The sequence below is a fragment of the Ipomoea nil genome, unplaced genomic scaffold (assembly GCF_001879475.1).
Source record: "Ipomoea nil cultivar Tokyo-kokei standard unplaced genomic scaffold, Asagao_1.1 scaffold2510, whole genome shotgun sequence".
Lineage (NCBI taxonomy): Eukaryota > Viridiplantae > Streptophyta > Magnoliopsida > Solanales > Convolvulaceae > Ipomoea > Ipomoea nil.
In genome coordinates this window covers 63,666-77,567 of record NW_017618938.1, presented here as the reverse complement: position 1 = coordinate 77,567, position 13,902 = coordinate 63,666, and the positions used below count along the sequence as shown (strand labels likewise).

Here is a 13,902-nt window from a genome sequence, read left to right as displayed (position 1 = left end):
GAAAATTCCACTTCGCTTCTTTTGGCATTGGCTTTTTGGGCCATGCGATGCTGAGCTTCCCGAAGATTGTGTTTCAGTTGCCTTATCAATCTATCACGATCCAACAATAATTCATCTAGTGCTTGCACTGTTGTTGTGTCTTTTGTATACGGTGTTAAGGTGGGTGGTGGTCTTCCATATAGTGCTTGAAATGGAGTCATTTTAATGCTGCTGTGGTAACTTGTATTGGCGCAAAATTCTGCCCATCCCAAGTATGACGTCCAATTGGTTGGTTTGATGTGAGTAAAAGCCCTTAAGTATTGCTCTAAGCCTCGATTCATTACTTCTGTCTGCCCGTCGGTCTGTGGATGGTATGATGTGCTTCTCTTCAGTGTTGTGCCACTTAATGTGAATAATTCATCCCAAAATTTGCTTAGGAAAATTGGGTCTCGATCTGAGACGATTGTTGCAGGGAAACCGTGATGTTTTGCCACTATTTCTATAAATACATTAGCTGCTTTCTGTGCACTGAATTGGTGTGGTAATGTCCCAAAGTGCACATATTTAGTAAGCCTATCCACAACTACCATGATGGTTCCTTGTCCTCGTGATGCCGGTAATCCTGTTATGAAGTCCATGGTTACATCTTCCCAAACTCTCGAAGGAACTGGGAGTGGTTGGAGTAGTCCTGCAGGGGGTTGTGTTGAATATTTGGTTTGTTGGCATACTTGGCAGGCTGCAATGAACTTTTTCACATCTTCCCTCATGTTTGTCCAATGAAAATTAGCTGCAAGCCGTACCAGTGTGCGGGTTACCCCTGTGTGACCTGCCATTGGGGTTGAATGGAACTCTTGTAGTATGTGAGATTTCATCTTAGAGTTTGCTCCGATGCAATATCGACCTTTATAGAAAGCTAAGCCCTCTTTGATTTCATAATGATTAGGTAGTCTCCCTTCTGTATTTTTTTGGTGAAGTTGTAGTATGTCAGGTTCTGAATTATTTTCCTTTCGTATGGTCTCTAGAAGTTCTGGGATTGGTTTACTTACTGTGAGGAATACTTCCCCATACGATGTGTTCGGAGTTGTCTCTTCTTCTCTCCTTGAAAGAGCATCTGCTACTTTATTATTACTGCCAGGTTTGTACTCAATTTTGAAATTATACCCCATTAATTTTCTAACGTAGTGCTGTTGAGTTGGGGTTTGCACTACTTGTTGTAACAACTCCTTTAAGCTCTTATGGTCTGTGCGGATGGTGAAAAATCTCCCAAGTAGGTACTGTCTCCATTTTTGTACCGCTTCTACAATGGCAAAAAGCTCCCTGTTATATGTTGATGAGTTTCTTAAGCGTAATCCCAACTTTTTGCTAAAAAAAGCAATTGGTCTGTCGTCCTGCACAAGAATTGCTCCGATGCCTTCATTAGATGCATCTGTTTCTACAATGAAAGGCTTACTAAAGTTAGGGAGCCTTAAAACCGGAGTCTTTGTCATTATCGTTTTAAGGGCTGTAAATGCTTCCTCTGCCTTCTGTCCCCATTGGAATGCATCCTTTTTAAGTAAGTCAGTTAGCGGGGCTGCAACGTTGGCATAACCTTTTATGAAACGACGGTAATATCCTGTTAGTCCCAGGAATCCCCTTAATTGTCGGATGGTTTTCGGTGTTGGCCAGTTTATCATTACGTCAATTTTGTTAGGATCTGCATGCACACCTTCATGATCTATTATGTGACCAAGATATTCGATAGAAGTTTGACAAAATCTGCACTTGCTCAACTTTAAGTAGAATGCATATTGTTTTAATGTGCCAAGCACTTCTTGTAGGTGGTAAATATGATCCTCCAGTGTTTGGCTATAAACCAAGATGTCATCAAAGAACACGATTACAAATTTTCTCAAGAATTGGTGGAGCATGCGGTTCATAGTTGCTTGGAAGGTAGACGGGGCATTCATTATTCCGAAAGGCATGACAAGAAACTCGTAATGTCCTTCGTGAGTTCGAAAGGCGGTTTTATATATGTCCCGGTCATGCATCCTTATTTGATGATAGCCCGCTCTAAGATCTAATTTTGTAAACACCATTGCTTGGCCTAATTCATCAAAGAGCTCATCTGCAGTAGGAATAGGAAATTGGTCACGTACTGTTGCAGCGTTCAAGGCTCTATAATCTACACAAAACCTGTAGGTCCCATCTTTCTTTTTTACGAGTAGGACTGGTGATGAGAAAGGGCTTTGACTAGGTCGAATAACTCCTTGATCTAGCATTTCTGTAACCAGCTTCTCAATTTCTTCTTTTTGGAAGTGTGGGTAGCGATATGGGCGAACATTGATTGGCTTGGTTCCCGGATTTAAATGAATCCTGTGATTGAAAAATCTATGTGGGGGTAGCGTAGCAGGTGTTTGGAATAGTTTCTCATGCTGTTGAAGTACTGTTATAATTTCTGGTGGTATATCTGTAGGGAATTCTACCGCTTCTATAGATTTTTCAGTATTATTTTCTTCTGGCGGGGATTCAGGACCACGTATTAAGAGTAACTCATAGAGTTCCAGTATTTCCCTTGTTACTACTGGAGCTTCTAACTGATTCAGAGTTATTTCTTGTGGTGTCAATGAATGATTTCCTTGCAATTTAATCTGGTGGCCTTTCCATTCAAACTCCATGGACACATTAGCATAGTCATGCTCAACTTTTCCAAGTCCCCGTAACCATTGAATTCCCAATACCATGTCTGGGCCTTGAATTGGGAGTACAAAGAAGTCTACCAAGAATTCAGTGCCTTGTAGTGTCAATGATACTTGTTTGCAGCTGTGGGTACAAGCTAGAGAATCTCCGTTACCAACATATACCCGAAATGGTGTGACCTTCAAAGTATGTAATTGTAATTGCTCAGCAATTTTGGGTTGCACAAAGTTATGGGTGCTGCCACTATCTATTAAAATCTGTAACTTTCGGCCATTAACTTCTCCCAAAAGTTTAAGCGATCTGGGATTACCCGGGCCTGCCAATGAGTTTAGACTGGAAATATCTCCTGTGATTATGTCATCTTGTCCATGCACTATGATTTCTTCTTCTAAGATTGGATCTTCTATATCATCCTCTTCTGTCCCCATTAACATTAGAAATCTGGTTCGACACCTATGATTGGTTGACCAACGTTGGTCACAGTTGTAGCAGATACCTTTCTCTCGTTTTTCCCGCATTTCTGCAGGTGTTAATCGTTTAATGGGGAGATTAACAGCATGAGTGGATGCAGACTCCAAAGATGGAATTAGGGGAGGGGAAAGTTAGAGAGAGAGAGAGGGAGAGAGAGGGAGAGAGATTTCAGAGAAGGAAGATGATAGTAGAGAAGAAAAAGATAATAATAATTCGCATGTCTTTCCCCTAGCATGTAGGGTGATTATATACTAAGTTACTCCTATTATGCTTAGGACTATGATTCTTAATTAATATGATATAATAACGTATTAGGACTAAACTAATGTATCCTATTATGAATAAACTTAGTCTAACAAATGTAATCAGCCATCCATGCCGGTTTCCTTCGTTCTCTCCTTGGCCTAGTAGCTTGGGTTGTTTCTTTTCTTTTTCCCAATTCTTGATTTTCACCCGTGGATGTACTCGTATCAACCTAAGTTGAAGAATTAAAATGCATGTGACCATAATGGATACTACTCTGATTAAATAGAGGACATATCACTATGATTCGTGTGTTTTGTTCTTTGATGATGGTTGTGCTGGAACTTGCACCAAGTGGGAGAATGTAAGATTTTCCCTTATAATATATATTGATATTATATATTAGGGCCTTAATTAAGTGGTGCAAGTTGACTAGGCTTATTAAGTGGTGTGGTTGGACTTAATAACTAGTAGTTGTTAATCAACCAAACTCTGTGCCTAATATAATCCTGTATTGATGGGATACAGGATGGTTGTTGCTGTTAGCACATTGAGTTACGGTACTCAGACCGTAGATACCAATACACCATCTAGGGTTCTGAGTCAGGTCTGAGGCAAAACATAGCTGACGGTCTACAGTTAAGAGGCAACACAACACAACAGAAACACCAACTATGGCTGGAGATCAACACGGCTACGCTTCCGCTATCATACGAGGTTAGGTTTCTCGTATACTATGGTTCATATAGTTAGACTATTGTATATCTAACATGTACTAGCTCTCCAAGGCCACAAAAGGAAAATGATTAAAGATTGTGAAAGTTTGTGAAGGGCCGGAATACTTAAAAAGACAAACCGTACCCGTTTAGATAAAGGGTTGTACAAACGTGTATGGAGTTATTGAAGTGTGATTGTACTACGTTGACCTATAGTCGAGCATGGAATTCTACACTGGCGTAAAACTGGCTATAAGTCCTGTCCACTCCGGCTGCTAAACACATTTACCCTGTTAGTAAATTTTATAATCTTTATCTATGGTATAATAAGTTATACAGGAGAGCCGCCGGAGAGGTATAACTTAATAATATTATAGAAGGGCATCTGATGTGGTTGTTAGTTTGAGCTAAGGATGACCGGTGAAATTAATTTGAAGTTCAAATCTCACCTCTAATATATGTGTTGGTATTTAGGAAAAATTGGTCGGTGAGTATTTTGAAGAAAAATACTAAATACTCCCTTTCTTTACGTACTCCCACACTTAAAATTTTGATGTAGACACTTTTACATAGGTTCGATCATATGAAGAAAATAACCTATCAGCTTCGGCCACATCAAGACGAGCAAAAATTTGAGCGAATAAGATTTGAAAGTACATGTAATAGAACTCTATTTTGAGTCATTATTTTAAGTGGGGTAAAGATCTTCCAGTGAAAAGACTAATTTCGTATTGATTAATGGTTTAATGAGCTATCAATATAATGGAGTTTTTACAACATTAGAAAGATATGCGAATATAAAGTAGTATATAAACGCGTATACATGCATTTTCTCAAATGTTAACTATATTATTAGAAAACTATTCATGTGTATGTTTTTTACTTGGAAATTTTCTAGATTGAAATTTGTAATTCCTTACTACTTTAAGGACTAAAATTAAACCTCATTCACATGCATGCCACGGTATCCTCTGTATATATATAGCCCACTCTAACATGCTTATATGCAACCCCAATTCATCAATTCTTTCTTCATTTACTAGAAAAGAAATACAATTACGCAAAAAGCTGATCATGGAAAAGTTGTCCAGATCAAACTGGAAGAAAAAGAATGGCATGAACCTCAAGACAATGGTACAAATGTTTCAAAAAAAGACTTCTTTAGCAGATCATAGGTCATCCCCGAATCATTTTGACGAGTTCGAGGACTCCAAGGATGTGGCTAATGACGTTAAAGAAGGACATTTCGCCGTGATGGCAGTGGACCACGATGAGAAGCTTAAGAGATTCATCGTTCCTATAAGTTGTTTGACGCATCCTACTTTCTTAAGGCTGTTGGAAAAATGTGCAGAGAAGTATGGGTTTGAACATGAAGGCGCACTCATGCTTCCTTTGTTAGAAAAATAGGAGTGTTTGATGATAGGGAAGTGAGGAAACGAGATCTTCAAGCGTGTAATCACTTTCCTATACGCTTTAAATCTCCCTTATATAAAGCAACAAGGTTCAAAATTTAATTTATGGGATACAAGAAGATGATGAAATTCTTAAGTTCTTTATTTAAGAATTTCCTGTAGAAATGTAGTGCTGTGAACTTTCTCAGTTTAATGCAAGTTTTTGCATGTCTTTCTTCAAATGTTTCTCCATATATTTATAGATGCAAAATATAACTGTTGGAGAAGTTAAATGGAAGTTAATTATTTGAATTTAAAACTCAACTTCAATAAGATATATCTTATCTGATATATCAGACATGGGAAAAAATTAGCGGTATCTTATATATTTTCATAAGATAGGTTCATGCATTGCATACAATATAACAAAGTAAATATATATATATATATATATATATATATATATATATATATATGTATGTATTATATTTATAAAATCATTGCATGTTAACATGCAAAACAAATAAATAAATAATATATATTAATATTTACATGCATGCTGTAGGCACAAACCAAAAGGCTTTTGAAAATGTTTTCGTTAATTTCATTTGGCCGAAAGGTGCAAACCATTTCATGCAAAGATTCGTGTAACTCATAGTTTAAGACGAATTCATTTCGCACTTAACCAACGAAATTAACAAAAGGACCATCAACTTTAGCTAATTCATTTCACGCGTCGAGCACGAAACCAAACTTTCGTTAAGCCTTCACCGAAACCATTTGAATAAATAACGAAGTGTGCATTAATACGAATTTTAATAAATTGTACATCAATTCGTCAAACTTAGATTCGATACCATCGAATTGATTAATGCATTGATTCGTTAAAACTAACGATTCGTTAACACCAACGAATCATTAAGCTTCGGTTCCAAATCAATTTTCCCAACTTACTTTCTACCAAACTAAAATAATATTTATAACTTCACAACTCCAAATATTATTTAAGTTTTCATGGTAGTCCATCTGAAACATTAATCTCCATTACTATATAAATTTCCTACATTCCTCCTCCATTTATATAGTAAAAATTAACATTGTACCAAGATAGATCCAAAACTCATGCATAAATGAAAGTGTCTTACAGATTGAACTTTCACATAGTATTATATGCGTTACATTAATTCGGATTGCAGTGATGGACGAACCTTGAGTGACGCAGTCTCTTTGAAGAAACGTAGATATGATACACACAAGCTTTACAGTTACTACAACTCAAAATAACTTGACACTATTAAAGGCCCTGTGTCCGTATCCATTCATAAGCATTTCCAAGCCAAACCCAAACTTGTTGAAGCGGCCACACTTCATGCTCACATAGGCTAATCTTTTATTTCATGCCCTGCACCAAGCATTTTTTCAAAAGATCAGTTAAGAGTAAAAACTCATCCCTACTACAATGCAGACCAAGTACTTACTTTAGGGATACTTTTTAATATAGTATTTGCCGCCAATAAATGAAGTAATCATCTACATTGCACTCAAGGCCTAACGTGATAACTTAGGCGTGAGTTGAGCTTTCCTTCATCTCTTGACTATCAACGGGTTTCAAACCTATCCCTTCCGATGTCCTTAAAACCATGTCCCTTGCTAAGGCTTTTGTAAACGGATCCGCTAGATTGAACCGGGACCGTACAAAGTCTAGTGCTACAACACCATTACTTAAGAGCTCTTTCACATAGCTATGTCGCAAGCCTATGTGTCTTGACTTGCCATTATAAACACTGTTATATGCTTTGGCCAGCGTAATAGCGCTGTCACAATGTACTAAAACAGGTGGCATCGGTTTTGGCCAAACTGGAATTTTAAGAATTAAATTCCTTAGCCAATTAGCTTCTTTGCATGCTGCTGCCAATGCAATAAATTTAGATGCCATAGTTGAGTCTGAAATACAACTTTGCTTTTTAGAAGCCCAGGAGATAGCACCCCCTCCAAGCAGAAATACCCATCCACTAGTTGAGGAATAATCTTCCTGATTTGATATCCAACTGGCATCAGAATATCCTTCAAGGATGGAAATATCTTTTGAATATTTTAAACCATAATTAATGGTTTTATTCAGATATTTAAAAATTCTTTTTAATGCCATCCAATGTACTACACTAGGATTACTAGTGTATCTACTCAGTTTCCCTACTGCAAAAGTAATATCTGGCTGAGTACTTGGCAGTGCATACATAAGGCATTCTATCACTTTAGAATACTCCAATTGTAAGACCAGATCACCTTCATTTGGTATTAACTTCAATGAAGGATCCATTGGAGTAGAAACTGGGGAACCACTAAAGTGATTAAATCTTTTTAACACTTTCTCAATGTAATGAGATTGTGTTAAACTTACACCATCCTGAAACTTGATTATTGTTACTCCAAGAATAACTTCTGCTTCTCCTAAATCTTTCATGGAGAAACTGGAACTAAGAAAATCCTTAGTTTCCTTAACTTTTTCCAAATCAGTACCAAAAATCAACATGTCATCTACATATAAGCAAATAATAACCCCTTGTCCTTGGTTATTAAATTTGCTGTAGATGCATTTATCAGACTGATTTATTCTGTACCCATTCGCTAGCACCACTTGATCAAACCGATCATGCCATTGCTTAGGGGCTTGTTTTAAGCCATAAAGTGACTTAATCAATTTCCAAACTTTATTTTCTTGGCCTGCAACCACGAAACCTTCTAGTTGCTTCATGTAAACCTCCTCCTCCAATTCACCATTTAAAAATGCAGACTTAACATCCATTTGGTGAACCACTAGATTGTGTATAGCCGAAATGGCAATTAACAATCTAATAGTAGCAATTCTTGCTACTGGAGCATAAGTGTCAAAGAAGTCAACTCCTTCTTTCTGCTTAAAGCCCTGTGCGACAAGTCTGGCTTTAAATTTATCAATGGTACCATTAACTTTCATTTTCCTTTTGAAAATCCACTTGCACCCTATTGGTTTACAACCATTCGGTGGATTAGTTAAAATCCACGTATTATTCCCCATTATAGAATCCATCTCATCATTTATTGCTTCTTTGCAGAAAGCAACATCTTGAGAATTCATGGTTTCCTCAAAGGTCTTAGGATCATCCTCTATATTAAAATAATATAGATTTTTAGTCTCTGTAGACTCCCTTGACCCTTCTATCAAGTACATTTAGTAATCTGGTCCAAATGTTTTTTCCTTTCTTGTTCTTTTACTTTTTCTAAGTTCAGGTTCCTGCAAAACTGCATGATCATAAATTTGATCATCAACTTTGGACCCACTTGAACTAGGAATTAAATCCTTAGTTCTATTTATTGATGAAAAATGATTTTCATTAAAGATAGCATCCCGGGACTCTATTACGGTATGAACCGAAATAAAGTCATTTGGTTCTATAACATAGAACCGGTATGCTTTGCTGTGTGCTGCATATCCTATAAAAATACAGTCTATGCCTTTTTCTCCCAGAGCCTTCCGTTTAGGTTCCGGCAACCGTACCACGGCCCTGCATACCCAAACTTTCAAATAATTCAAGTTTGGTTTTCTTTTGTGCCAAAGTTCATAGGGAGTTACCCTATTTCTTTTGTTAGGAACTCTGTTGAGAATATAACATGCAGTTAGCATGGCTTCTCCCCAGAAACCTTCACTCAGACCGGAAACTAATAACATGCAGTTTACCATTTCTTTGAGTACTCTATTTTTCCTTTCTGCTACACCATTTTGTTGTGGTGTATAATGAGCTGTGGTCTCATGAATGATACCAACATATTGGAAATATAATGGGTCATAATATTCACCACCTCTGTCAATACGTAAAATTTTTACTAACTGACTAGTTTGCAATTCCACCTATAATTTAAATATTTTAAATTTTTCTAAGGCTTCATCCTTAGAATGCAGGAGGTACACATAGCAGAGTCTTGAATAGTCATCAATGAATGTGACTATATATTTTTTATTTCCCAAAGATGGGGTGCTATGAAAATCACACAAGTCATTGTGAATTAATTCAAGTAAAATTGAATTCCTTTTTATACTAGGAAAAGGATTCCTAGTTATTTTATTTAACATGCATGCACTGCATTGTTCCATGTTCAGATCAAAGGATGAAATTAATCCATCTTTAGCCATCTCACATACACGTTTATAGTTTACATGACATAAACGAAAATGCCATAAAAGAAGATGAACATACTGTATACATAGAACCAATGTTGCAAAACACGCTAGGCGCCCCCTAGGCGGCAAGGGGGTGCCTAGCGCCTAGGGCGCCTAGGCGCTGCCGATTTTTTTTTATTTTTTTTTATTTTTTTAAAATTTAGTAAGAAATCATAAGGTTTCCATAGTTATTTCTTAGAAACTATTTACGAAAGTAGTTGTAAAAGTGTTCAAAAGATTGTTTAAACCATCTAAATATATAAAAAAAACTAAAATTAAGAGCTAAAGAAGCATTTTTTTTTTGAGAAATTAGTGGACCAAAATACGCGATTTGAAAAATACGCGATTTGAAAAAAAAAATTGTCCAAAACGAACAACTGAGTCAAAAGTTATGCCTTCCCGAACTTTTCAGAATTTAAAACGCAAAAAAAAAAAAAAAAATATATATATATAAACGCCGGTTCGGCGCCGGTTCAGCCGGCTAGGCAGTCTAGGAGGTCGCCTAGACCGCCTAGCCGGCTGGCCGCGGAGGAGGCCGATTCCGGCTTTCTTCGCAGCGGCGGCCGGGCGCCTAGGCGCGATTTTTGCAACCATGCCCAGAACCAACACTATCATTAATATTTAACTTAAACATATTGTTTGACAGGAAGCCTTGGCCTATAAAGATACCGGCCTTGGATAAAATAAATCTATCTGCTTCAAAAACAAGTTTAAAACCACACTTGTTTAATACAATGCCAGAAACTAAATTTTTTCTAACATTTGGGGCATGATACACATCTGTGAGTGTCAAATTCTTTCCTGAAGTAAGCAAGAACTCAACTTGTCCAATGCCTTTGACTTTCACCATGGAATCATTTCCCATGTACAGGCTTGTACCATCATTCAGACTTTAATAAATCTTATAGAGATTTATATCTTTGCAGACATGTCTGGTTGCCCCAGTGTCAACCCACCACGAGTCATCAGTCTGCATGACACAAATTTCAGATATCATAGCAATGAATTTTCAGTACTATCAGAAACAAGAATAATTGTTTTACCTTGTTTCCATTGGCCACTTCCCTGGCCATGATCACCAGAATTTTTACCTTCCATCTGTGCCTTTCTTTTCTTCCAGATTTCACAGTTTTTTTTAAAGTGTGGACTGTTGCACACCCAGCATGATACAGATGCCTTTCCTTTTCCTTTTCTTTTCTTCTTAAACTTTGAAGAATTTGTGGCCTTTCCCGGCTTCCCTTTAATTTCCCTTTACGGTTCCCACTTGATTTGCCTTCATCAACATAGTTGATGACAGAACCTGAAGCCCCGGTGACTTTTGCACTGCCTGCATTCTTACTTTCCTGCAGTCTGATTCCCTCCTCAACCCGAAGGTCGACCCCCAACTGTTCCATGGTAAGAGCTTCCTTTTTATGCTTTAAGGTACGTTGTACCTTTTTCCAGGAAGGGGGAAACTTATCAATGATACTGGCTATGGCAATGGAATCATCCATATGCGTATCATGTTGCCTCATTTGCCCAAGTATCCTGACAATCTCATGGAATTGTTCCATGACCGGACGATTGTCCACCATTTTATAATCATTGAACTCACTTACCAGGAATTTCTTACTGGAGGCATCCTCAGATATGTACTTTGCTTCAAGTACATCCCAGAGGTCCTTTGAGGATTCCTCATACTGATAAATATCAAAGAGGGTGTCAGACATACCGTTCAGAATATGGTCACGATAGGCAAGGTCATCATTCTCCCATTTGAGTCTCCAGCGAGTTGCCTCGAGAGTCTCATGTTCTCGTTCCTCCGGCTTTGGGGTACTTAGTACGTATGCCACGTTCAGAGCCGGAAGGAGGAACTTCATCTTCTTCTGCCACCTACGGAAGCCCACGCCTTAAAACTGCTCCAACTTAGGGAAGTTGGTTGCAAAGTCTAGAAGACCAGAACTCATCCTTCCTCAGAAACAAATTTAAATTAAAGCTTATAGATTGTTAGAAAAATAGGAGTGTTTGATGATAGGGAAGTGAGGAAAAGAGATCTTCAGGCGTGTAATCACTTTCCTATAAGTTTTAAATCTCCCTTATATAAAGCAACAAGGTTTAAGATTTAATCTTATGGGATACAAGAAGATGATGAAATTCTTAAGTTCTTTGTTTAAGAATTTCCTGTAGAAATGTAGTTCTGTGAACTTTCTCAGTTTAATGCAAGTTTTTGCATGTCTTTCTTCAGATGTTTCTCCATATATTTATAGATGCAAAATATAACTGTTGGAGAAGTTAAATGGAAGTTAATTATTTGAATTTAAAACTCAACTTCCATAAGATATATCTTATCTGATATATCAGACATGAGAAAAAATTAACAGTATCTTATATATTTTCATAAGATAGGTTCATGCACTACATACAATATAACAAAGTAAAATATATATATATATATATATATATATATATATATATATATATACATACATTTATAAACTCATTGCATGTTAACATGCAAAACAAATAAATAAATAATATATATTAATATTTACATGCATGCTGTAGGCACAAACCAAAAGGTTTTTGAAAATGCTTTCGTTAATTTCATTTGGCCGAAAGGTGCAAACCATTTCATAAAAAGATTCGTGTAACTCATAGTTTAAGACGAATTCATTTCGCACTTAACCAACGAAATTAACAAAAGGACCATCAACTTTCGCTAATTCATTTCACGAGTCGAGCACGGAACCAAATTTTCGTTAAGCCTTCACCGAAATCATTTGAATAAATAACGAAGTGTGCATTAATACGAATTTTAACAAATTGTACATAAATTCGTCAAACTTAGATTCGATACCATCGAATTGATTAATGCATTGATTCGTTAAAACTAACGATTCGTTAACACCAATGAATCATTAAGCTTCGGTTCCAAATCAATTTTCCCAACTTACTTTCTACCAAACTAAAATAATATTTATAACTTCACAACTCCAAATATTATTTAAGTTTTCATGATAGTCCATCTGAAACATTAATCTCCATTACTATATAAATTTTCAACATCCTTGTAGGCCATGTGAGCTAGAGAAGATCATTGCCTTGCAATGGAAGAGGGGGTCAAAACCAGATTGGAGTTATCGTGCTCGTCAAGATCAGAGATCTTATGTTTAAATTAGATATAAAAAAGTACACTACAAGAAAAATCACAAATCACGACGGGAAGATCGCGACGGAGCATTATCCGTTGTAGATTCGTGACGGATTTTGCAACGGAATATGTTCCATTGCGATTTTGAGACGGAAATGGTGACGGAGTTCAATTCCGTAGCGATTTTTGGCGCAAAATGAAAAAAAATGAGGGAAATTTTGGCGCCCACATTTTGGTGACGGATTTTGCGACGGAATTAAGTTTTGTCACCACAGTGAGAGAGCTGGTACTTCATCACCTTCATCACAACGGGATTAAACTTGATATTGAATTTTTTAAGGATTATTATATTGTTGTTTAGACATAAATTTGGTATTAAATATAAAATTCAATTTATTGAACAATAAAGTAGTATTACATTGTTTCCAAAAAAAAAAAAAATAGTATTACTTTTATATTACAAATTAGATTGTATTTTAGTTTAAATAGTGCTTTTGTTTATAAATATAATTGAATATTAACATTTTAAATAAAAGCATTAGAATTTTAATAAAATAAATAATAATTATCAAAATATTTATAAAAAAAAAAAAGAGAGGATAATTTAGCATAATCGCGACAAAATCACGACAGTAATGAGTTCCGTTAATTTTTTATGATGAAATATTTAGCGACGGAATTGCTACGGAAATTTGTTACATCGTTTTCTTATAACGGAATTTTGTAACGGAATATAAAATTTGCAACAGAAAAGTTAGGCGACGGAATAGCGACAACAATTATTTCCGTCGTTATACTTCACGACAGCAATAGGCGAGGAAATATGAGTTTAGCGACGGAATATTTTTTAATGCAATGGTGACGGAAGGAAACATTTCCGTTGCCAAAACTGCGACGGATTCGCGACGGAATGATTTCTGTCGCCAACTTCACGACGGAAAATTCCGTTGCCATTTTCTGTTACCACCACTCGCGACGGATTATTTCTGTCGCAAAATGAAATACGACAAGCCTGGAGGCTACGGAATGAATTCTGACGCGAAAATGCAAAATTCCGTCGCAAAACGCGTTTTGCAACAGAATTTTGCGTTTTTGCGACAG

The 13,902-nt window shown here is 36.6% G+C and overlaps 1 protein-coding gene across 1 annotated transcript; it reads left to right on the top strand.

The window, feature by feature from the left end:
- The first annotated feature begins 5,159 nt into the window (after positions 1–5,159).
- Positions 5,160–5,492, top strand: LOC109153571 (auxin-responsive protein SAUR50-like). The gene has a single exon (XM_019301426.1). The coding sequence runs from the start codon at positions 5,160–5,162 to the stop codon at positions 5,490–5,492; it is 333 nt and encodes a 110-aa protein (XP_019156971.1).
- The last annotated feature ends 8,410 nt before the right edge of the window (positions 5,493–13,902 follow it).

What these genes read in the sequence shown, in the direction of transcription:
- LOC109153571 (XM_019301426.1), top strand. Translation starts at nt 5,160, where the DNA reads ATGGAAAAGTTGTCCAGATCAAACTGGAAGAAAAAGAATGGCATGAAC.